General features: G+C 47.2%; 2 protein-coding genes across 2 annotated transcripts in view; one reads left to right on the forward strand and one right to left on the reverse strand.

The window, feature by feature from the left end:
- The first annotated feature begins 1 nt into the window (after nucleotide 1).
- On the forward strand, nucleotides 2-2646 carry rdh14b (retinol dehydrogenase 14b). The gene is made up of 3 exons (XM_024378529.2): nucleotides 2-476; nucleotides 1000-1226; nucleotides 1479-2646. Exons 1-3 carry the CDS (start codon nucleotides 123-125, stop codon nucleotides 1879-1881), a joined length of 984 nt encoding a protein of 327 aa, XP_024234297.1. The 5' UTR covers nucleotides 2-122; the 3' UTR covers nucleotides 1882-2646.
- A 2496-nt stretch (nucleotides 2647-5142) lies between these two features.
- The window catches only part of LOC112217923 (brain-enriched guanylate kinase-associated protein), a 64297-nt gene continuing 46728 nt past the window's right edge, over nucleotides 5143-22711 (reverse strand). The window contains 4 exon segments of the mRNA XM_024378530.2: nucleotides 5143-5369; nucleotides 5371-6752; nucleotides 10047-10127; nucleotides 10418-10525. Coding sequence (XP_024234298.2) covers nucleotides 5243-5369; nucleotides 5371-6752; nucleotides 10047-10127; nucleotides 10418-10525 — 1698 coding nt within the window. The 3' untranslated portion in view covers nucleotides 5143-5242.

The raw sequence follows: 22711 nt of genomic DNA on the forward strand, positions 1-22711 counted from the left end.
GCGAGGTGTCACGAGCACATGAGCACGTGAAGGTTTTGCAGAGCCTTGTGGATGTTGTTGTTCATTCCTTTCTCACTGTGTTACATAAATATTGTAAGTGAAACATAAAAGTCTTCGCTTTAATGTCAGCTGCGATTATTGTGGCCGCTGTCGTCGGCGGTGGAATACTGCTAATTGTTCGTAGAATGTTCCCCCGGAAGAAAGCGGTCGAGTTGCTCCGGTACCCGGCCGATATGATGCGGGGAAAGACGGTCATTGTGACCGGGGCGAACAGCGGCATAGGGAAGGCCGCGGCCGGGGAGCTGCTCAAACTCCAGGCCCGGGTGATCATGGCCTGTCGGGATCAGCAGATGGCTGAGGAAGCAGCGCAGGACATCAAGAAGCAAGCGGGGCCAGAGCACGGAGAGGTGGTGATCAAACACCTGGACCTCGCCTCGCTTCAGTCTGTGCGGAGCTTTTGCGAGGAGATCCTGAAGGTAAATGTGCATTTTGCTGAACTTTATTGAGGTCAGTCTAGGCTAAATAACTATTGTACATAAGGCAAAAATGTCCAAATGTTATCTGGTCCGCGAAGACAAAAGACTGATGCAGTGGAATATTCTGTTGTTTGAGCTGTTGGAGGGTCTCGTCTCGTTCATTCCATACCATCATACTGGGGCTGTTGTTTTTTTAAACGAAGGTTACCTTTCAAAGCGCCATAGTGAGCTGTCCAACGTTCTGAAACAATCACATGTACACATTCATTTTACGTTTTTTTTTACAAAAGCTATCAACATCAATTCAATTGTAAAGGGATTACATTTATAGATAAGGTCTTCCTTATTACAATTCCTTCACTTGAAATCACTTGCGTTGATTGTAGTTTCTTACTCATGAATTATTGAGATAAAGAGACCAATATGACACAGTTATCCAGCCACCACTAAGCAAAACCTCTCTACTAATGGTACAGTATGTCTGCCTCATACATGCCTGTCTTCTTCTGACTGCCCCTGTTAGGAAGAACAACAAGTCGACGTGCTCATCAACAATGCAGGCATTTACCAGTGTCCCTACACGAAGACAGAGGAGGGGTTTGAGATGCAGCTGGGGGTCAACCACCTGGGTCACTTCCTCCTCACCCACCTCCTCCTGGACCTCCTCAAGCGCTCCTCCCCCAGCCGCGTGGTGGTGGTCTCCTCCAAGCTCTACAAGTATGGCAGCATCAACTTCGACGATCTCAACAGGTGCGGTTGGTTCATGTTATGTTTTGTGTATTGTGTTTTTCCATTCATTAGTGCAGACTGTAGCAAAATGGTTTGCACAAAAAACCCTATTGTTTATTATTGGACAATAGTTCAAGTTAGTCTTTCCCTGTTTCGGTCAGTTTTCTTTATTTTGGTGCCTAATGAACACAACCCTTGTGTAATGTCTGTTGTGTTTCTATGGATGATTCTCCACTTGAGGGATAATGTTTTCTACTTCTATCACCACTACAGTGAGAGAAGCTACAACAAAGCCTTCTGCTACAGCCAGAGCAAGCTGGCTAATCTGCTCTTCACCCACCAGCTGGCCCGGCGCCTGGAGGAGGAGGGCGTCACGGGGGTAACGGTCAATGCCCTCACCCCAGGCATCGTGAGGACCAGGCTGGGCAGGCACATCCACATCCCCTTCCTGGCCAAACCTCTCTTTTACCTGGCCTCGTTGTTCTTCTTTAAGAGCCCACTGGAGGGAGCTCAGACGCCACTCTACCTGGCGTGTTCACCCGACGTGGAGGGCGTGGCGGGGAAGTGCTTCGCTAACTGCGAGGAGGAGGAGCTGATGCCCAAGGCAACAGACGATCAGGCGGCCAAGAGACTGTGGGACCTGAGTGAGACCATGGTGGGGATAAAAACTCAATAAGGGACCTGGGAGACCTGGGTTCCAGACTCTCTTATAGAGACCATATGAGAGACTTGCCCTGGGAATCAAGTGAATTGGGAGATGAGTGATTGAGACTTCTTGGGGTTTCATTGGAACTGGGGTCAGTGGGTAAAGTTTCCACTGTTTTTAATGAACCTCGGTATGTGGGTGCGTGTGTGTGTGTGGGTGCGTGCATGCGTGGGTCCTTGTGTGCACATATAATTGTGTGATGTGCAAATGAGGTGTGGATGGAGTGTGAGTGTGATTGGAGGTGTGCAATGTGCCTGTGAAACTGAGAACTGCAGTCTTCCATGAATGTGTAACTAAGTATATCCGTTCCCATAGGAACCAGCTATTCTATCTTCTGTACTGTCTTCACCAGTGTTCACTGAATCACAAGTTCACACAGTCAAAGTGGAGGGGAGCTAATTCCCAGTAGCGATTATCAAAGGGGAGCTGAACTGTCATATTTGCTTTTACCGAGTGCGAACATGATTGGTTATAGTGCTATAGAAATATCTCCGGGGTTGTTTGAAAAGCCAACAGGTATGTAGTTCAGCAGCTGTAAGTAAATGCGAAGGCGGCTAAGCTCATGCATCCTGCAGCATGCACTTGGCAGTAGAAAAAGGAATAGGAGACTGGTTGTGTTGCGTTACCTAATCCTGTTTTCCTCTCATGAGCTGTTTGAAGTGTAAATTCGTCATCTTCTGCTGTGACAGGATGGACGGGAACAATAAAGTTGACAATGAGATTCAGATTCAGTCAGATGATGTTGATGCTGTGGTGACTCCTTCCTCTGGTTAGATGTTATCTCTCAAGTAATTCCCTTTTCGCTCCAGAGTGAGTGAGAGGGGGGAATGTGTTTTGAATGTCAATGCGGAGGTATGGCTAATGCTATGAATTATATAGTCGAACAAAATAGTCGACAATCCAAAGATAATTTCTAGACACGTGTTTATGTGCGCGCACACACAGTTTGATTTGAATGCTTTTAAAACCATTACAGTGACATTGTATCTGTGATCTTTTACACTAAATGACATTATATTTATTTCCCACACACACTAAAACAGTTGAGGCAGCCTTGGCGCATCAAAATGCGTAGTTTGTGCTTTATTAGGTTAAAGGAAACACAACAGAAATATAGAAACATGCATAATGATGTGATAGTAACAAGCATGCAGTTGCTTGATGAGGGGTGTGAGAATGAGAATCTGAGGTAGAGTGGGACAGGAAAACTTATCCAAAGGTTATAGAGAAAAAAATAGTATCAACGGGTAGGACAAATGTTTACATCTCAAAAGAAGTCCATTGTTAACAAAATAATACCTACATTGAACGGTCTCTTTAAATGCTCTGGATATTTTAAAATCATGTCAAAGCAAAAACTGAATGAGTGGACAGAGCTGCACTGAAATGGATTCAGCCTAGGGGCATCTATATATTTTTGTAAAAACACCTATTACTGCAACTTTAACCCATTCCCCAGGACCTTTACTGTATAGTGCTGCAACTTTAACCCATTTCCCAGGAGCCTTACAGTATAGTGCTGCAACTTTAACCCATTTCCCAGGACCTTTACTGTATAGTGCTGCAACTTTAACCCATTCCCCAGGAACATTACTGTATAGTGCTGCAACTTTAACCCATTCCCCAGGCCCTTTACTGTATAGTGCTGCAACTTTAACCCATTCCCCAGGACCTTTACTGTATAGTGCTGCAACTTTAACCCATTCCCCAGGACCTTTACTGTATAGTGCTGCAACTTTAACCCATTCCCCAGGACCTCTACTGTATAGTGCTGCAACTTTAACCCATTCCCCAGGACCTTTACTGTATAGTGCTGCAACTTTAACCCATTCCCCAGGAGCCTTACAGTATAGTGCTGCAACTTTAACCCATTTCCCAGGACCTTTACTGTATAGTGCTGCAACTTTAACCCATTCCCCAGGACCTTTACTGTATAGTGCTGCAACTTTAACCCATTCCCCAGGACCTTTACTGTATAGTGCTGCAACTTTAACCCATTTCCCAGGAGCCTTACAGTATAGTGCTGCAACTTTAACCCATTCCCCAGGACCTTTACTGTATAGTGCTGCAACTTTAACCCATTCCCCAGGCCCTTTACTGTATAGTGCTGCAACTTTAACCCATTCCCCAGGCCCTTTACTGTATAGTTCTACAACTTTAACCCATTCCCCAGGACCTTTACTGTATAGTTCTGCAACTTTAACCCATTCCCCAGGCCCTTTACTGTATAGTTCTACAACTTTAACCCATTCCCCAGGACCTTTACTGTATAGTTCTACAACTTTAACCCATTCCCCAGGCCCTTTACTGTATAGTTCTACAACTTTAACCCATTCCCTAGGACCTTTACTGTATAGTGCTGCAACTTTAACCCATTCCCCAGGACCTTTACTGTATAGTTCTACAACTTTAACCCATTCCCCAGGACCTTTACTGTGTAGTACTGCAAACGTTTACCAGGATACCCCATCGGTCATACATATTTTACTCTGCATAAATGCAGCACAGTTTTCAGCCTGTGATTGACAATAAACAAATCTATAATTGTAGTTTAGACAGTCCTCTGAATCATCAACATTCTAAGGACTCTATTCAATCCACATTGCGGAAGTTCAGCTTTAAAGCGTGATTGAAATTTAAAGGAAATGTTCTCTCTTTAAGGGAGGCTGAATTCACGCTAGACGCTGCATTTGTCGGGTCAATCGGAATTCACCTTTACATTTCTATGGCGGAATCTTTAAAGATTGAATAGAGCCCCAAGTATCTCTTTTTGATTGGCAGATGCTCTTAACCAGACATATTTACAATGTGTTGCTGCCCACACCTGATTGAATTGTAGTAATTTCTATTACATTTTTGATGTTGTAATTAAATATATTAATATATTTCAACAGTTACTTTAAGTGTTTCCTTTGTCTACAAGCTCACTGTGCTTTGTGTACAGCACATGGAACAACTGGTCTCTGGTACCTCCAAAGACTATTTTATGTACCAAAGGTAGCAAAGTATTTTCCTTTAGTCCCCACTCATTTGGCACAGTAATGAATTGTCAATTCACCTGACCCAGACAAACTTACACATTCATTGTAGTGATGCGAACCACTAGTTTGTCAGTTTTTCACAGCTGTGGCAACAATCTGATAAATTCATGCTTAATTACTGTATATTCCAACTGTCCTTTCAAAATGGATGTCCTTAAACTGAACAACTGGCTAGCCTCACACTAATCAATATGTTTTGCTAGATTCACCAAGACTTCTTACCTCACATCCCACCAGGGAAAGAGATGGATAAAAAGAGAGAGACCAGTAAGTCAGAATACCTTCTTCTCTCAGTTCAGAAGTGTTCCATACAGCTGGGCTTTGGTGAGACTGTCCTTTCTCGAAAGTCCCAATGTGCCAAAATTGTGATACTGCGGTGGAGGGGGACAAGGTGGTGGCGGGGGTGGTGGTGGACTGCCCTGGGGGCGAAGGGGGCTCCATCTCGGACTGGTAGTGCTGCTGCAGTTCGGCAGCCATCTCCAGGGACCTCTGGTTTAGGGACTCATTGGAGCTGTTGGGGCTGATGTCCACGTACTCCTTGGTCTGTCCCGCTCCTCCAACTCCTCCCCCGGCCCCCGCCACATCAAAGCTGCCCTCCCTGTTTTCGGGGCTCCCTGAGTGGTAAAGTATGTGCTCCGACTCCTGGCTGTCCTCCTTGGCCCGGTAGAGATGGGTCTGGTGGGCCTGCTGGTTGTGGGACTGATGGGACTGACGGAGGCCCCCCACAGGGCTGCACTCGGGGCTGGGTGTGGAGAAGCACACCGGGGGGTCCATGATGGGTCCTACCCCTCCCTGGTAGTAGTCGGGCCCCTCCTGGAAGCTGCTGTAGAGGGGTCCAAGGCGGATCTTGGCGGGCCGAACTGAGAAGTGCTGCTCAGAGAAGCTGTAGGGCGAGGCCCGACCGGGCGAGCAGTACGAGTGGGAGTTTAGATCCTCCGCGCTCAGCTGTCTCCAGCGGCCAATCGGCTCCTCCTCCTCAGGTGCCAGTGTGCTGCCGCGGCGGCTGTCTCCGTAGGCAACGCTTGGTGAGGAGGAGGGAGGGAGGGGTTCGTAGGGCTCGCTGAAGCACGAGGACATGGTGCGGCTGTAGACGGGTGAGCTGCCGTTCTGGTGGTGTGCTCCACCATGATCGCCGGCCTGCTGGAAGACAGCGTGGACCTTGGCGAAGCCTCCACCACTGGGACTGTCCTTCTCCCAGGAGGAGTCGCTCTTCCTCTCATAGTCTCCCCCATCCCTCCAGTCCATGTAGAGGGAGTGGTGGTGGGGAGAGGAGGCTGTGCTGCTGGGAGGGCCATTTCCTTTGTTGTCATCTGAGCCCCCTCCGCTGAAGCTGGAGTAGGAGCTGCCTGAGGCGGGGCCCAGAGAGGTGGGGAACTTGGCGAAGCACTCCTGGGAGAAGCCAGACCTCAGCCCCAGCAAGGTACCTTCCTCTGGGTTACTGTCCGTGGAGATCTGGGGGCCGTAGAGCAGCTTCCTCTGGCTGTGGACGTCCATGCTTGGCCTGCGTTCGCGGTTCTGATCGACCGGGCAATAGAGGGCTGTGTCACTGCTGTACAGGTCTGACTTGTATGCTGCCCGGAGGCCCAGGCGCTCGTCTCTGTCCAGGGTGTCCAGGAGGAAGCCTTGGTCCTGGGGCTGGGGGCTAGGCGAACTGGAAGCTTGGCTGCCGCTGCAGGCCTCGTCAGGCTTCTCCAATACCTTGGCGATGACGGAGGCGGGGACGGAGTCAGCGTAGATGGTGTGGCAAAGAGGTGAGCCATCCATGTGCATGGTCACTCGTTCCTGGAATTCAGCAGGCAACTGAGAAAGAGAGAGAGAGAAAATTGTGATAAAGCGACCAGTGGTGAGAGAGTGCAAATTTCATGAAAGATGTAAAAAAGACATAGAAACTACAAACATTATTTTAACACATAATGGCACCATATGGAGAACAGACAGGAATTCAACTTTAAACCATAACCTGAAGTTAAAAGGTGGAACTGTTGTCGAACAAACATACAGTGAATTCAGAAAGTATTCATATCCCTTGACTTTAATTGTTTTGTTTGTTACATTACAGCCTCATTCCAAAATTGAACTACACACAATGCCCCAAAATGAAAAAGAAAAAACAGGTTTTTATACATTTTTGCAAATGTATAAATAACCCCCACCAGATATCACGTTTACATAAGTATTTACTCAGTACTTTGTTGAAGCACCTTTAGCAGTTATTACAGCCTTGAGTCTTCTTGGGTATGACGCTACAAGCTTGGCACACCTGTGTTTGGGGAGTTTATCCCATTCCTCTCTGCAGATTCTCTCAAACTCTGTCAGGTTGGATGGGATCGTCGCTGCACAGCTATTTTCAGATCTCTCCAGAGATGTTCGATCAGGTTCAAGTCCGGGCTTTGGCTGGGCCACTCAAGGTCATTCAGAGACTTGTACCGAAGCCACTCCTACGTTGTCTTGGTTGTGTGCTTAGGGTTGTTGTCCTGTTGGAAGGTGACCCTTCACCCCAGTCTGAGGTCCTGAGCGCTCTGGAGCAGGTTTACATCAAGGATCTCTCTGTACTTTGCTCTATTCATCCTTGCCTCAATCAGTCCCTTCCGCTGAAAAGCCTCCACACAGCATGATGCTGCCACCACCATGCTTCACTGTAGGGATGCTTCCAGGGACCTTCCAGACATGACGCTTGGCATTCAGGCCAAATAGTTCAATCTTGGTTTCAAGATTAGAGATCAGAGAATCTTGTTTCTCATGGTCTGAAAGTCTTTAGGTGCCCTTTGGCAAACTCCAAGCGGGCTGTCATGTGCCTTTTACTGAGGTGTGGCTTCTGTCTGGCCACTCTACCATAAAGGTCTGATTGGTGGAGTGCTGCAGAGGTGATTGTCCTTCTGAAAGGTTCTCCCATTTCCACAGAGGAACTCTAGTACTCTGTCAGTGACCATCGGGTCTTTATTCATATTTTTTTACACCTTTTTCTCCCCAATTTCGTGATATCCAATTGGTAGTTAGTCTTGTCCCATCGCTGCAACTCCGGTACCCACTCAGGAGAGGTGAATGTCGAGAGCCGTGATTCCTCCAAAACACGACCCCACCAAGCCGCACTGCTTCTTGAGAGAATGCTCGCTTAACCCGGAACCCAGCCGCACCAATGTGTTGGAGAAAACGCTGTACACCTGGCGACCATGTCAGCATGCATTACATCCGGCCCGCCACAGGAGTCGCTAGAGTGCAATGAGACAAGGACAACCCGGCCGGCCAAACCCTCCCCGAACTCGGACGACGCTGGGAAAATTGTACCCCGTCTCATGGGTCTCCCGGTCGCTGCCGGCTGCAACACAGCCTGGGATCAAACCAGGATCTGTAGTGAAGCCTCAAGCACTGCAGTGCCTTAGACCGCTGTGCCACTGGGGAGGACTCTTTATAATTTTTTATAAATTCCCCCAAAAATCCTAAAAACCTGTTTTCGCATTGTCATTATGGTGTATTGAGTGTAGATTGCTGAGAAAAAAATATATTTAATCAATTTTAGAATAAGGCTGTAACGTAAGGAAATATGGAAGAAGTCAAGGGGTCTGAATACTTTCCGAAGGCACTGTACATCATGAGATCATTAGTTTGATATTTCTACTGAGGTTCTATTCTTCTGGGCAGCTCTCGATGCAAACTGAAATGCACTAGAAACCTGTTGCTGCCACCTCTCCATTGCAACAAGAATTAAGCCAATTGCAGAACGTTATCAACATGAATCTAGTCAACTATCGCTAGTAAGAAGGTAGTTAATTATATCTGCATTGGCTAATAGGAAGTTGCATCACACTTTCACTTTTTATGTAAATACCCAATTACCACGTAGAGTGAGGTCTGTAATTATTGGATCCCTGACAAAGATGGCAAAAAAACGTGTATAAAATACATAATACAAATACTGAGTTATATTTTATGCACATTTTTTTTTGAATGTCAATTATTTTATACTAACATCAGAGAAAAACAAGTATTAAAAAAAAATATCAAAAAGATAGGAGTCAGAGTTATTGGATCCTCTGTTTTCAATACTGCAACACCGTGTTGCACCACACGCCATCAATGATTGTTTGATTACTTTCCAGCCCACAAATAAACAGGATAAAAGACATAAGTAGGACTATAACCTTTGTATATATCCGAGGTGTCATCTGTTTATTGTTTTCACTCCACATAGGAACAACACACACACTCATATAGGCCAGTGGAGGCTGCTGAGGGGAGGACGGCTCATAATAATGGCTGGAATGGAGCAAATGGAATGGCATCAAACATGGAAACCATATGTTTGATGTATTGGATCCCATTGTACTTATTCCGCTCCAGCCATTACCATGAGCCCGTCCTTCCCAATTAATGTACCACCAACCTCCTGTGATAGAGTACACACACACACACATATGAACACACACACCCTGCAGGGGACCCATCACTAGTTTATTATGTAACTGATAAATCGTGGTTGCATTGATATTTCCATTCCGTCCTCATTGTGCCAAATGTGATAAGGCATTTTTTTAATGGTATAGGCAACGTGCCAGCTTTGGAATCTGCTCTTGCCATGCTGGCCGGGCACGAGGCCCAGGGCTAATACAGTGGAAAGCCTTGCCAATCCGCCCTGGCACTAACGCACTGATTAATTCTCACTTGTTCCTTTGCTGCTGGGCAACAAAAGTAGCATGGGCACTGTTGGGCACACTCAAATAGAGCCGGTCCTGTATGTATGTGTATCTATCTTCCATCAATTACTCACCCACCTGTCACATAGTGCAGCTACAGCTTTCCATTGTTAATCCCTGTCAAACGTTTGCTTCATTAGCAATCCATCAGTGGAGTAATCATGATTCAGACTGTTGATGTATTGGAAGTTTAGAACTGCATGAGCTTGTGTCAAGAGCCCAGGTTTTAGCCCTTAACCCTTGCTTATGCATTGATCGACGTGAACGGATCAAGACTCATGCATATACTTGCAGCCCTCCACATCGTGCCCATACCTCAAATGCTCAAGGTATTTGATACAAAGCTAATTCTAAATGTGAACCCAGTTGGTCTGATTGGTAGTGTTGTTGGTGGAGGACTCACCTCAGAAAGCTGTGTCCTATAATGGGACTTGTTGCACTGGAGCAGCTGGGCGGCCAGGTTACAGTCCTTCCTGTACAGGTCCTATAGGACAGAATATGTTACACTGTGTTAAAAGAAAACATGCTTTAAAGAGTTCATCTAAAGAACACACAGCACTGACTTAGGAGAGGAGCCAGAACCGGGACTTGAACTCAGGTCTGTCTCAGTGCAACACCTTCGCTATTTCACAAAGTAGTCATAACCTCTTGGCGAAGACGCTATAGGTGATGTGTACTACGGTCGTTACAATACACTTTGAGGGTTGGGACTGCACTTTTGATGACCTCTACATCTGACCTCATAGAGTGTTGATAGAGTGTCCAGGCCCTTACATTGTCCTCTTGTAGTTTTTCAATGGTCAGCTTGGCCTCCATCAGGTGGTTGTTGAGCACGATGATCTCTCTGCTCAGGGCTCTCTTCTCGTTGTCATGGTGCTGAGACTGAGGAAAACAAAGACTCATGTCAGATTCAAATCAGAATCACGTTGCAAATACATTATTGTTTTTTCTTTGATTTCATGTAATGTAGCTAATTCCCACTTGGTTTGGAGGGCTGTGGGGTCAGATGAGATTTGCTGTGCCTCAGAGAGTAAATTAGATTGAGGACGGGGGCGAACCCAAGCCAGATACCATATCATGAGTAAACTGCTTACACATAACTTAAAATGTTCTAAAAGTATTCAAGTGTAATTCTCTTATGCCCCAGATCACACAGGACACAGAAATCGCAGAGGCCCTCAACTCGTCATGACAATTCAACCTTTAACTGGCTAAAACAGCTGAATTCCCCTCTCTGTTCCGGACAACATCACAGCATAGTAGGTGTTCTCATTATTTCATTGAAAATTGCATCAGTTTCATATCTACCAACATCTGTAATGATGCATGTATACACAACTCAGAATGACTATATAATCTTGAGACTCAGAAGAAAAATTTGCCTTTTAGCCTCCAGGCCTTTCTAGCCATAATGCTTTTAGCCTACAGGCCTTTCTAGCCATCATGCCTTTAGCCTCCAGGCCTTTCTAGCCATAATGCCTTTAGCCTCCAGGCCTTTCTAGCCATAATGCTTTCAGCCTCCAGGCCTTTCTAGCCATAATGCCTTCAGCCTCCAGGCCTTTCTAGCCATAATGCTTTCAGCCTCCAGGCCTTTCTAGCCATAATGCCTTCAGCCTCCAGGCCTTTCTAGCCATAATGCTTTCAGCCTCCAGGCCTTTCTAGCCATAATGCTTTCAGCCTCCAGGCCTTTCTAGCCATAATGCTTTTAGCCTACAGGCCATTCTAGCCATCATGCCTTCAGCCTTCAGGCCTTTCTAGCCATCATGCCTTTAGCCTCCAGGCCTTTCTAGCCATCATTCCTTTAGCCTCCAGGCCTTTCTAGCCATAATGCCTTTAACCTCCAGGCCTTCTAGCCATAATGCTTTCAGCCTCCAGGCCTTTCTAGCCATAATGCCTTTAGCCTCCAGGCCTTTCTAGCCATCATTCCTTTAGCCTCCAGGCCTTTCTAGTCATAATGCTTTCAGCCTTCAGGCCTTTCTAGCCATCATTCCTTTAGCCTCCAGGCCTTTCTAGCCATAATGCCTTTAGCCTCCAGGCCTTTCTAGCCATCATTCCTTTAGCCTCCAGGCCTTTCTAGTCATAATGCTTTCAGCCTCCAGGCCTTTCTAGCCATCATTCCTTTAACCTCCAGGCCTTTCTAGCCATAATGCTTTCAGCCTCCAGGCCTTTTTAGCCATAATGCTTTTAGCCTCCAGGCCTTTCTAGCCATAATGCTTTCAGCCTCCAGACCTTTCTAGCCATAATGCCTTTAGCCTCCAGGCCTTTCTAGCCATCATTCCTTTAGCCTCCAGGCCTTTCTAGCCATAATGCTTTCAGCCTTCAGGCCTTTCTAGCCATCATTCCTTTAGCCTCCAGGCCTTTCTAGCCATAATGCTTTCAGCCTCCAGGCCTTTCTAGCCATAATGCTTTTAGCCTCCAGGCCTTTCTAGCCATAATGCTTTCAGCCTCCAGGCCTTTCTAGCCAAAATGCTTTCAGCCTCCAGGCCTTTCTAGCCATAATGCTTTTAGCCTACAGGCCATTCTAGCCATCATGCCTTTAGCCTTCATGCCTTTAGCCTCCAGGCCTTTCTAGCCATAATGCCTTTAGCCTCCAGGCCTTTCTAGCCATAATGCCTTTAGCCTCCAGGCCTTTCTAGCCATCATGCCTTCAGCCTACAGGCCATTCTAGCCATCATGCCTTTAGCCTCCAGGCCTTTCTAGCCATCATTCCTTTAGCCTCCAGGCCTTTCTAGCCATAATGCTTTCAGCCTTCAGGCCTTTCTAGCCATCATTCCTTTAGCCTCCAGGCCTTTCTAGTCATAATGCTTTCAGCCTTCAGGCCTTTCTAGCCATCATTCCTTTAGCCTCCAGGCCTTTCTAGCCATAATGCTTTCAGCCTCCAGGCCTTTTTAGCCATAATGCTTTTAGCCTCCAGGCCTTTCTAGCCATAATGCTTTCAGCCTCCAGGCCTTTCTAGCCATAATGCTTTCAGCCTCCAGGCCTTTCTAGCCATAATGCTTTTAGCTTACAGGCCATTCTAGCCATCATGCCTTTAGCCTTCATGCCTTTAGCCTCCAGGCCTTTCTAGCCATAATGCCTTTAGCCTCCAGGCCTTTCTAGCCATAATGCCTTTAGCCTCCAGGCCTTTCTAGCCATAATGCCTTTAGCCTCCAGGCCTTTCTAGCCATCATGCCTTTAGCCTCCAGGCCTTTCTAGCCATCATGCCTTTAGCCTCCAGGCCTTTCTAGCCATAATGCTTTCAGCCTCCAGGCCTTTCTAGCCATCATTCCTTTAGCCTCCAGGCCTTTCTAGCCATAATGCCTTTAACCTCCAGGCTTTTCTAGCCATAATGCTTTCAGCCTCCAGGCCTTTCTAGCCATAATGCCTTTAGCCTCCAGGCCTTTCTAGCCATCATTCCTTTAGCCTCCAGGCCTTTCTAGCCATAATGCTTTCAGCCTTCAGGCCTTTCTAGCCATCATTCCTTTAGCCTCCAGGCCTTTCTAGCCATAATGCTTTCAGCCTCCAGGCCTTTCTAGCCATAATGCTTTTAGCCTCCAGGCCTTTCTAGCCATAATGCTTTCAGCCTCCAGGCCTTTCTAGCCATAATGCTTTCAGCCTCCAGGCCTTTCTAGCCATAATGCTTTTAGCCTACAGACCATTCTAGCCATCATGCCTTTAGCCTTCATGCCTTTAGCCTCCAGGCCTTTTTAACCATAATGCCTTTAGCCTCCAGGCCTTTCTAGCCATAATGCCTTTAGCCTCCAGGCCTTTCTAGCCATAATGCCTTTAGCCTCCAGGCCTTTCTAGCCATCATGCCTTCAGCCTACAGGCCATTCTAGCCATCATGCCTTTAGCCTCCAGGCCTTTCTAGCCATCATTCCTTTAGCCTCCAGGCCTTTCTAGCCATAATGCTTTCAGCCTTCAGGCCTTTCTAGCCATCATTCCTTTAGCCTCCAGGCCTTTCTAGCCATAATGCTTTCAGCCTCCAGGCCTTTCTAGCCATAATGCTTTTAGCCTCCAGGCCTTTCTAGCCATAATGCTTTCAGCCTCCAGGCCTTTCTAGCCATAATGCTTTCAGCCTCCAGGCCTTTCTAGCCATAATGCTTTTAGCCTACAGGCCATTCTAGCCATCATGCCTTCAGCCTTCAGGCCTTTCTAGCCATCATGCCTTTAGCCTCCAGGCCTTTCTAGCCATCATTCCTTTAGCCTCCAGGCCTTTCTAGCCATAATGCCTTTAACCTCCAGGCCTTTCTAGCCATAATGCTTTCAGCCTCCAGGCCTTTCTAGCCATAATGCCTTTAGCCTCCAGGCCTTTCTAGCCATCATTCCTTTAGCCTCCAGGCCTTTCTAGTCATAATGCTTTCAGCCTTCAGGCCTTTCTAGCCATCATTCCTTTAGCCTCCAGGCCTTTCTAGCCATAATGCTTTCAGCCTCCAGGCCTTTCTAGCCATAATGCTTTTAGCCTCCAGGCCTTTCTAGCCATAATGCTTTCAGCCTCCAGGCCTTTCTAGCCATAATGCTTTCAGCCTCCAGGCCTTTCTAGCCATAATGCTTTTAGCCTACAGGCCATTCTAGCCATCATGCCTTTAGCCTTCATGCCTTTAGCCTCCAGGCCTTTCTAGCCATCATTCCTTTAGCCTCCAGGCCTTTCTAGCCATCATGCCTTTAGCCTCCAGGCCTTTCTAGCCATCATTCCTTTAGCCTCCAGGCCTTTCTAGCCATAATGCCTTTAACCTCCAGGCCTTTCTAGCCATAATGCTTTCAGCCTCCAGGCCTTTCTAGCCATAATGCCTTTAGCCTCCAGGCCTTTCTAGCCATCATTCCTTTAGCCTCCAGGCCTTTCTAGTCATAATGCTTTCAGCCTTCAGGCCTTTCTAGCCATCATTCCTTTAGCCTCCAGGCCTTTCTAGCCATAATGCTTTCAGCCTCCAGGCCTTTCTAGCCATAATGCTTTTAGCCTCCAGGCCTTTCTAGCCATAATGCTTTCAGCCTCCAGGCCTTTCTAGCCATAATGCTTTCAGCCTCCAGGCCTTTCTAGCCATAATGCTTTTAGCCTACAGGCCATTCTAGCCATCATGCCTTTAGCCTTCATGCCTTTAGCCTCCAGGCCTTTCTAGCCATCATTCCTTTAGCATCCAGGCCTTTCTAGCCATCATGCCTTTAGACTCCAGGCCTTTCTAGCCATAATGCTTTCAGCCTCCAGGCCTTTCTAGCCATAATGCTTTCAGCCTCCAGGCCTTTCTAGCCATAATGCTTTTAGCCTACAGGCCATTCTAGCCATCATGCCTTTAGCCTTCATGCCTTTAGCCTCCAGGCCTTTCTAGCCATCATTCCTTTAGCCTCCAGGCCTTTCTAGCCATCATGCCTTTAGCCTCCAGGCCTTTCTAGTCATCATTCCTTACCCTCCAGGCCTTTCTAGCCATAATGCCTTTAACCTCCAGGCCTTTCTAGCCATAATGCTTTCAGCCTCCAGGCCTTTCTAGCCATAATGCTTTTAGCCTACAGGCCATTCTAGCCATCATTCCTTTAGCCTCCAGGCCTTTCTAGCCATCATGCCTTTAGCCTCCAGGCCTTTCTAGCCATCATTCCTTACCCTCCAGGCCTTTCTAGCCATAATGCCTTTAACCTCCAGGCCTTTCTAGCCATAATGCTTTCAGCCTCCAGGCCTTTCTAGCCATAATGCCTTTAGCTTCCAGGCCTTTCTAGCCATCATTCCTTTAGCCTCCAGACCTTTCTAGTCATAATGCTTTCAGCCTTCAGGCCTTTCTAGCCATCATTCCTTTAGCCTCCAGGCCTTTCTAGCCATAATGCTTTCAGCCTCCAGGCCTTTCTAGCCATAATGCTTTCAGCCTCCAGGCCTTTCTAGCCATAATGCTTTCAGCCTCCAGGCCTTTCTAGCCATAATGCTTTCAGCCTCCAGGCCTTTCTAGCCATAATGCTTTTTAGCCTACAGGCCATTCTAGCCATCATGCCTTTAGCCTTCATGCCTTTAGCCTCCAGGCCTTTCTAGCCATCATTCCTTTAGCCTCCAGGCCTTTCTAGCCATCATGCCTTTAGCCTCCAGGCCTTTCTAGCCATCATGCCTTTAGCCTCCAGGCCTTTCTAGCCATCATGCCTTTTTTTTTTTTTTTTTTTTTTCACCTTTATTTAACCAGGTAGGCTAGTTGAGAACAAGTTCTCATTTGCAACTGCGACCTGGCCAAGATAAAGCATAGCAGTGTGAGCAGACAACACAGAGTTACACATGGAATAAACAATTAACAAGTCAATAACACAGTAGAAAACAAAGGGGAGTCTATATACAATGTGTGCAAAAGGCATGAGGAGGTGGGCGAATAATTACAATTTTGCAGATTAACACTGGAGTGATAAATGATCAGATGGTCATGTACAGGTAGAGATATTGGTGTGCAAAAGAGCAAGTAAATAAATAAAAACAGTATGGGGATGAGGTAGGTGAAAATGGGTGGGCTATTTACCAATAGACTATGTACAGCAGCAGCGATCGGTTAGCTGCTCAGATAGCTGATGTTTGAAGTTGGTGAGGGAGATAAAAGTCTCCAACTTCAGCGATTTTTGCAATTCGTTCCAGTCACAGGCAGCAGAGTACTGGAACGAAAGGCGGCCAAATGAGGTGTTGGCTCTAGGGATGATCAGTGAGATACACCTGCTGGAGCGCGTGCTACGGATGGGTGTTGCCATCGTGACCAGTGAACTGAGATAAGGTGGAGCTTTACCTAGCATGGACTTGTAGATGACCTGGAGCCAGTGGGTCTGGCGACGAATATGTAACGAGGGCCAGCCGACCAGAGCATACAGGTCGCAGTGGTGGGTGGTATAAGGTGCTTTAGTGACAAAACGGATGGCACTGTGATAGACTGCATCCAGTTTGCTGAGTAGAGTGTTGGAAGCCATTTTGTAGATGACATCGCCGAAGTCGAGGATCGGAAGGATAGTCAGTTTTACTAGGGTAAGCTTGGCGGCGTGAGTGAAGGAGGCTTTGTTGCGGAATAGAAAGCCGACTCTTGATTTGATTTTCGATTGGAGATGTTTGATATGAGTCTGGAAGGAGAGTTTGCAGTCTAGCCAGACACCTAGGTACTTATAGATGTCCACATATTCAAGGTCGGAACCATCCAGGGTGGTGATGCTAGTCGGGCATGCGGGTGCAGGCAGCGATCGGTTGAAAAGCATGCATTTGGTTTTACTAGCGTTTAAGAGCAGTTGGAGGCCACGGAAGGAGTGTTGTATGGCATTGAAGCTTGTTTGGAGGTTAGATAGCACAGTGTCCAATGACGGGCCGAAAGTATATAGAATGGTGTCGTCTGCGTAGAGGTGGATCAGGGAATCGCCCGCAGCAAGAGCAACGTCATTGATATATACAGAGAAAAGAGTCGGCCCGAGAATTGAACCCTGTGGCACCCCCATAGAGACTGCCAGAGGACCGGACAGCATGCCCTCCGATTTGACACACTGAACTCTGTCTGCAAAGTAATTGGTGAACCAGGCAAGGCAGTCATCCGAAAACCGAGGCTACTGAGTCTGCCGATAAGAATATGGTGATTGACAGAGTCGAAAGCCTTGGCAAGGTCAATGAAGACGGCTGCACAGTACTGTCTTTTATCGATGGCGGTTATGATATCGTTTAGTACCTTGAGCGTGGCTGAGGTGCACCCGTGACCGGCTTGCAAACCAGATTGCACAGCGGAGAAGGTACGGTGGGATTCGAGATGGTCAGTGATCTGTTTGTTGACTTGGCTTTCAAAGACCGTAGATAGGCAGGGCAGGATGGATATAGGTCTGTAACAGTTTGGGTCCAGGGTGTCTCCCCATTTGAAGAGGGGGATGACCGCAGCAGCTTTCCAATCCTTGGGGATCTCAGACGATATGAAAGAGAGGTTGAACAGGCTGGTAATAGGGGTTGCGACAATGGCGGCGGGAAAGTTTCAGAAATAGGGGCTCCAGATTGTCAAGCCCAGCTGATTTGTACGGTCCAGGTTTTGCAGCTCTTTCAGAACATCTGCTATCTGGATTTGGGTAAAGGAGAACCTGGAGAGGCTTGGGCGAGGAGCTGCCGGGGGGGCAGAGCTGTTGGCCGAGGTTGGAGTAGCCAGGCGGAAGGCATGGCCAGCCGTTGAGAAATGCTTGTTGAGGTTTTCGATAACCATGAATTTATCGGTGGTGACCGTGTTACCTAGCCTCAGTGCAGTGGGCAGCTGGGAGGAGGTGCTCTTGTTCTCCATGGACTTCACAGTGTCCCAGAACTTTTTGGAGTTGGAGCTACAGGATGCAAACTTCTGCCTGAAGAAGCTGGCCTTAGCTTTCCTGACTGACTGCGTGTATTGGTTCCGGACTTCCCTGAACAGTTGCATATCCCGGGGACTATTCGATGCTATTGCAGTCCGCCACAGGATGTTTTTGTGCTGGTCGAGGGCAGTCAGGTCTGGGGTGAACCAAGGACTGTATCTGTTCTTAGTTCTGCATTTTTTGAACGGAGCATGCTTATCTAAAATGGTAAGGAAGTTACTTTTAAAGAATGACCAGGCATCCTCAACTGACGGGATGAGGTCAATGTCCTTCCAGGATACCCGGGCCAGGTCGATTAGAAAGGCCTGCTCACAGAAGTGTTTTAGGGAGCGTTTGACAGTGATGAGGGGTGGTCGTTTGACTGCGGCTCCGTAGCGGATACAGGCAATGAGGCAGTGATCGCTGAGATCCTGGTTGAAGACAGCGGAGGTGCCCTATACAGGTGTATTTGGAGGGCCAGTTGGTCAGGATGACGTCTATGAGGGTGCCCTTGTTTACAGAGTTAGGGTTGTACCTGGTGGGTTCCTTGATGATTTGTGTGAGATTGAGGGCATCTAGCTTAGATTGTAGGACTGGCGGGGTGTTAAGCATATCCCAGTTTAGGTCACCTAACAGAACAAACTCTGAGGCTAGATGGGGGCGATCAATTCACAAATGGTGTCCAGGGCACAGCTGGGAGCTGAGGGGGTCGGTAGCAGGCGGCAACAGTGAGAGACTTATTTCTGGAGAGAGTAATTTTCAAAATTAGTAGTTCGAACTGTTTGGGTATGGACCTGGAAAGTATGACATTACTTTGCAGGCTATCTCTGCAGTAGACTGCAACTCCTCCCCCTTTAGCAGTTCTATCTTGACGGAAGATGTTATAGTTGGGTATGGAGATCTCTGAATTTTTGGTGGCCTTCCTGAGCCAGGATTCAGACACAGCAAGGACATCAGGGTTAGCAGAGTGTGCTAGAGCAGTGAGTAAAACAAACTTAGGGAGGAGGCTTCTGATGTTGACATGCATGAAACCAAGGCTTTTTCGATCACAGAAGTCAACAAATGAGGGTGCCTGGGGACATGCAGGGCCTGGGTTTGCCTCCACATCACCCGCGGAACAGAGAAGGAGTAGTATGAGGGTGCGGCTAAAGGCTATCAAAACTGGTCGCCTAGAGCGTTGGGGACAGAGAATAAGAGGAGCAGGTTTCTGGGCATGGTAGAATATATTCAGGGCATAGTGCGCAGACAGGGGTATGGTGGGGTGCGGGTACAGCGGGTGATGATGAGAGAGGTTGTGTCTCTGGACATGCTGGTTGTAATGGGTGAGGTCACCGCATGTGTGGGAGGTGGGACAAAGGAGTTATCAGGGGTATGAAGAGTAGAACTAGGGGCTCCATTGTGAACTAGAACAATGATAACTAACCTGAGCAACAGTATACAAGGCATATTGACATTTGAGAGAGACATACAGCGAGGCATACAGTAATCACAGGTGTTGAATTGGGAAAGCTAGCTTAAACAGTAGGTGAGACAACAGCTAATCAGCTAGCACAACAACAGCAGGTAAAATGGCGTTGACTAGGCAACGGGGCCGACAGATAAAACATAAACAAGCAGAATGGAGTACCGTGATTAATGGACAGTCCAGAGTGCATCAGCTATGTAGCCAAGAGATCAGTGTCCAGGGGGCAACGGAGGATGGGGCAGGGAAGCTGGACTGGCGAGTGTTATCCAGGTTGGAAAAAAAAAAGTTAACAATGACTAAATAGCTTGTAGCTAGTTAGCTGGTTAGCTTCTGGAGGTTCTTGAGTGTGTTCTAAAAATTAAAAATAATAGCGATTCCGTATCACATTGGGTGAGGCAGGTTTCCGGAAAGGTATAAACAGATTAAAAATCAAGAAGAGATAGAAAGTAAATATGGGTCCGGTGAGTGTTTGGGACGCGGCGATTCAGACGGTTAGCAGGCCTGTGCTAACAAGCTAACAGTTAGCAGGCCTGTGCTAACAAGCTAACAGTTCGTAGGCCCGGGCTAAACAAGCTAGCAGTTAGCAGGCCTGTGCTAACAAGCTAACAGTTCGTAGGCCCGGGCTAAACAAGGTAGCAGTTAGCGGACCGGGGCTAGACAAGCTAGCAGTTAGCAGGCCGAGTTTAGCAAGCAGGGAGATAGCGAGGGCTAGAGAGTTGGCCTTTAGGGGACGTCGCGATGGGGTGAGTCTGTTTATTCCTCTTCATGCGGTGACATCGATAGACCGGTCGTGGGCCCGGGTATTGTAGCCCAGGAGTATGCTACGGTGGTGGTACAGGTGCGCTGGCCGGGCTAGCTTCACGCTAAGTGGGTGGAAGCGCTAGCCAGGAGTAATCATCCGGGGTTGCGGTTTAGCTAGATAGCTAGTTGTGAAGATCCAGCTGAAATGTTCCGTTTGCGGTGGGAATCCAGGGATGAGTCCGGGATGGAAAAATAAATAGGTCCGTTATGCTCTGGTTAGAGTCGCGTTGTTCGAGCTGGCGAGAGCTTTCCGAGCTAAAGGTTAGCTTAGCTGATGACCGGTTAGCTGAAGACCGCTAGCACAGCTGGTGGTTAGCCGGCTAGCTTCAGTTGAGGGGTTCCGGTTCCGAAGTAAATATAAATACTTTAGGAAAAATAGCTACATTGGGTGAGGCGGGTTGCAGGAGAGTATTTGGAAGCTTAGGTTTAGCAAAATGTTTTTGAAGAAAAATATGTAAAAAACGAAAAATAGACGATATATACAGGGACACGACGAGACAGGACGACTTACTGCTACGCCATCTTGGTACAATAGCCTCCAGGCCTTTCTAGCCATAATGCTTTCAGCCTTCAGGCCTTTCTAGCCATCATGCCTTCAGCCTTCAGGCCTTTCTAGCCATAATGCCTTTAGCCTCCAGGCCTTTCTAGCCATCATGCGTTTAGCCGATGTTTGCCACCAGGGCTATTATACCATCCTGTTTAGTCTCAGGTAATATTAGCCTCTGGTGTTATTAGTCTCTGGTGCTATTAGCAATTGTATTCTCACATGACTACCTCATATGACTACCTGTACCACAAAGCTCTGTGGCTTTGAGTCTCCTTTCTCTCCAGCCAAGTCAACATATCAGAAATTACAGCTACAGGCTTCACCAAGACGGATTGTACCTCATAAAATGTTTTAGAAAACAAGACTACTAAGTCCACCAAGACAGCCCTTGCCTTAACTTGGTATTGTGTGCAGCTGTTCCCCCAAAAATGAATGATCCACATACCAGTTGAAGATTGTCCAGTAGTTAGACATTAAATTGCATCTACAGAGGTTGCTTCTATTTTGAGCCAAATGAACTGTCTGGGGCTTCTGACTGAAGCAGAATTTTCTTGCCACTTGCTAGGAATCTCTGGCACTGCCTGGTATCAAGATGGTTGCATTTGGCGAGATCCTGATTAACGTTGGAGACGTTGGATTGTTCCAGAAGCTTATACTGCTTGGACTATGTCTGCAAAACCTCATATTCCCAGTCCTATTCACTAGTTTTCTTTTTGTCCAGACAGACTCTGGCCGCCACTGTAACACTGACTGGATCCTCAGAGCTGGTGCTAATCTGAGCAGTGAGGAACAGCTGAATCTGACCGTGCCCCGGGAGCAGCATGGAGCCTTCAGTAGGTGTCTGATGTTTAACCCAGTGGACTGGGACATTAACACCATCAGGGAGAATGGATTCAGACCCTTGAGTGCCAGAAGGGATGGTTCTACGACAAGACACTATGAAACCACCATAGTCACTAGTTTTGATCTGGTGTGTGAGAAAGATCATTTAGTTGGAGTCGCACAAACTATGTTCATGGCTGGTATTGGTTTTGGTTCCCTCTTTTTTGGACCCACTGCTGAATCGTACGGTCATAGACAAACAACTACCTGTGGTGCAGGCCTGTCTTACTGTGACGACAGGCCTGTCTGCAAACCTGTACGTATACCTGGTATCCCAGTTTATACTAGCGGCCGCCCTAAGAGGATATTGAATCAACAGCACTGTATTAGCCACTAAATAGGTTGGAATGACCAGGCAATCCTTTGCCTCCTGTCTAAACTAGATATTTGCTGGTGTTGGACAATGTGTCCTGGCTGGTTTGGTGTGCCTCATCTGGGACTGAAGAATTACTACATTTGTGATGGTGGCACCACAGGCACTAGTTCTTATTTACATATCAATTCTGGAGTCAGCAAGGTGGTAAATTGGTCGGGAGAAAACCAACGAAGCTAACGAGTTGATTCTTAGAGTTGTAGAAACAACAAACGCAGAGTTCCAGATACTCTACTGGAGGTAACTGAGGTGAGGAAAATACAGATACTCTACTGGAGGTGACTGAGGTGAGGAAAATACAGATACTCTACTGGAGGTAACTGAGGTGAGGAAAATACAGATACTCTACTGGAGGTGACTGAGGTGAGGAAAATACAGATACTCTACTGGAGGTGACAGAGGTGAGGAAAATACACGAATGAGGCATAAAGGTTCTATTTGCTTCACCTGTGCTAAGAAAATATTTCTTTATTTTATCATTTGCATGGTTTGCATTAATCTTTGGCTACTTCTGCCTCTCTGTAAATGATGGTAAATTTGGCTTGGACATCTTTCTGGTACAGCTGATGTTCAGTGCTCTATCTATTGGCCATGTACCACTGGTGCATCCCTACAGCAGTGTTCAGCAGCCTGTCAGACTGATGGGGCTCTGGTCTTCCTGCTTCCTGAGATCTGAGAACAGAACCACCCGACTACTGATGAGGCTGAAGGGAAAAGGAATGTGAACATCATGAA

Source organism: Oncorhynchus tshawytscha, linkage group LG18 (genome assembly GCF_018296145.1).
Source record: "Oncorhynchus tshawytscha isolate Ot180627B linkage group LG18, Otsh_v2.0, whole genome shotgun sequence".
Classification (NCBI taxonomy): domain Eukaryota; kingdom Metazoa; phylum Chordata; class Actinopteri; order Salmoniformes; family Salmonidae; genus Oncorhynchus; species Oncorhynchus tshawytscha.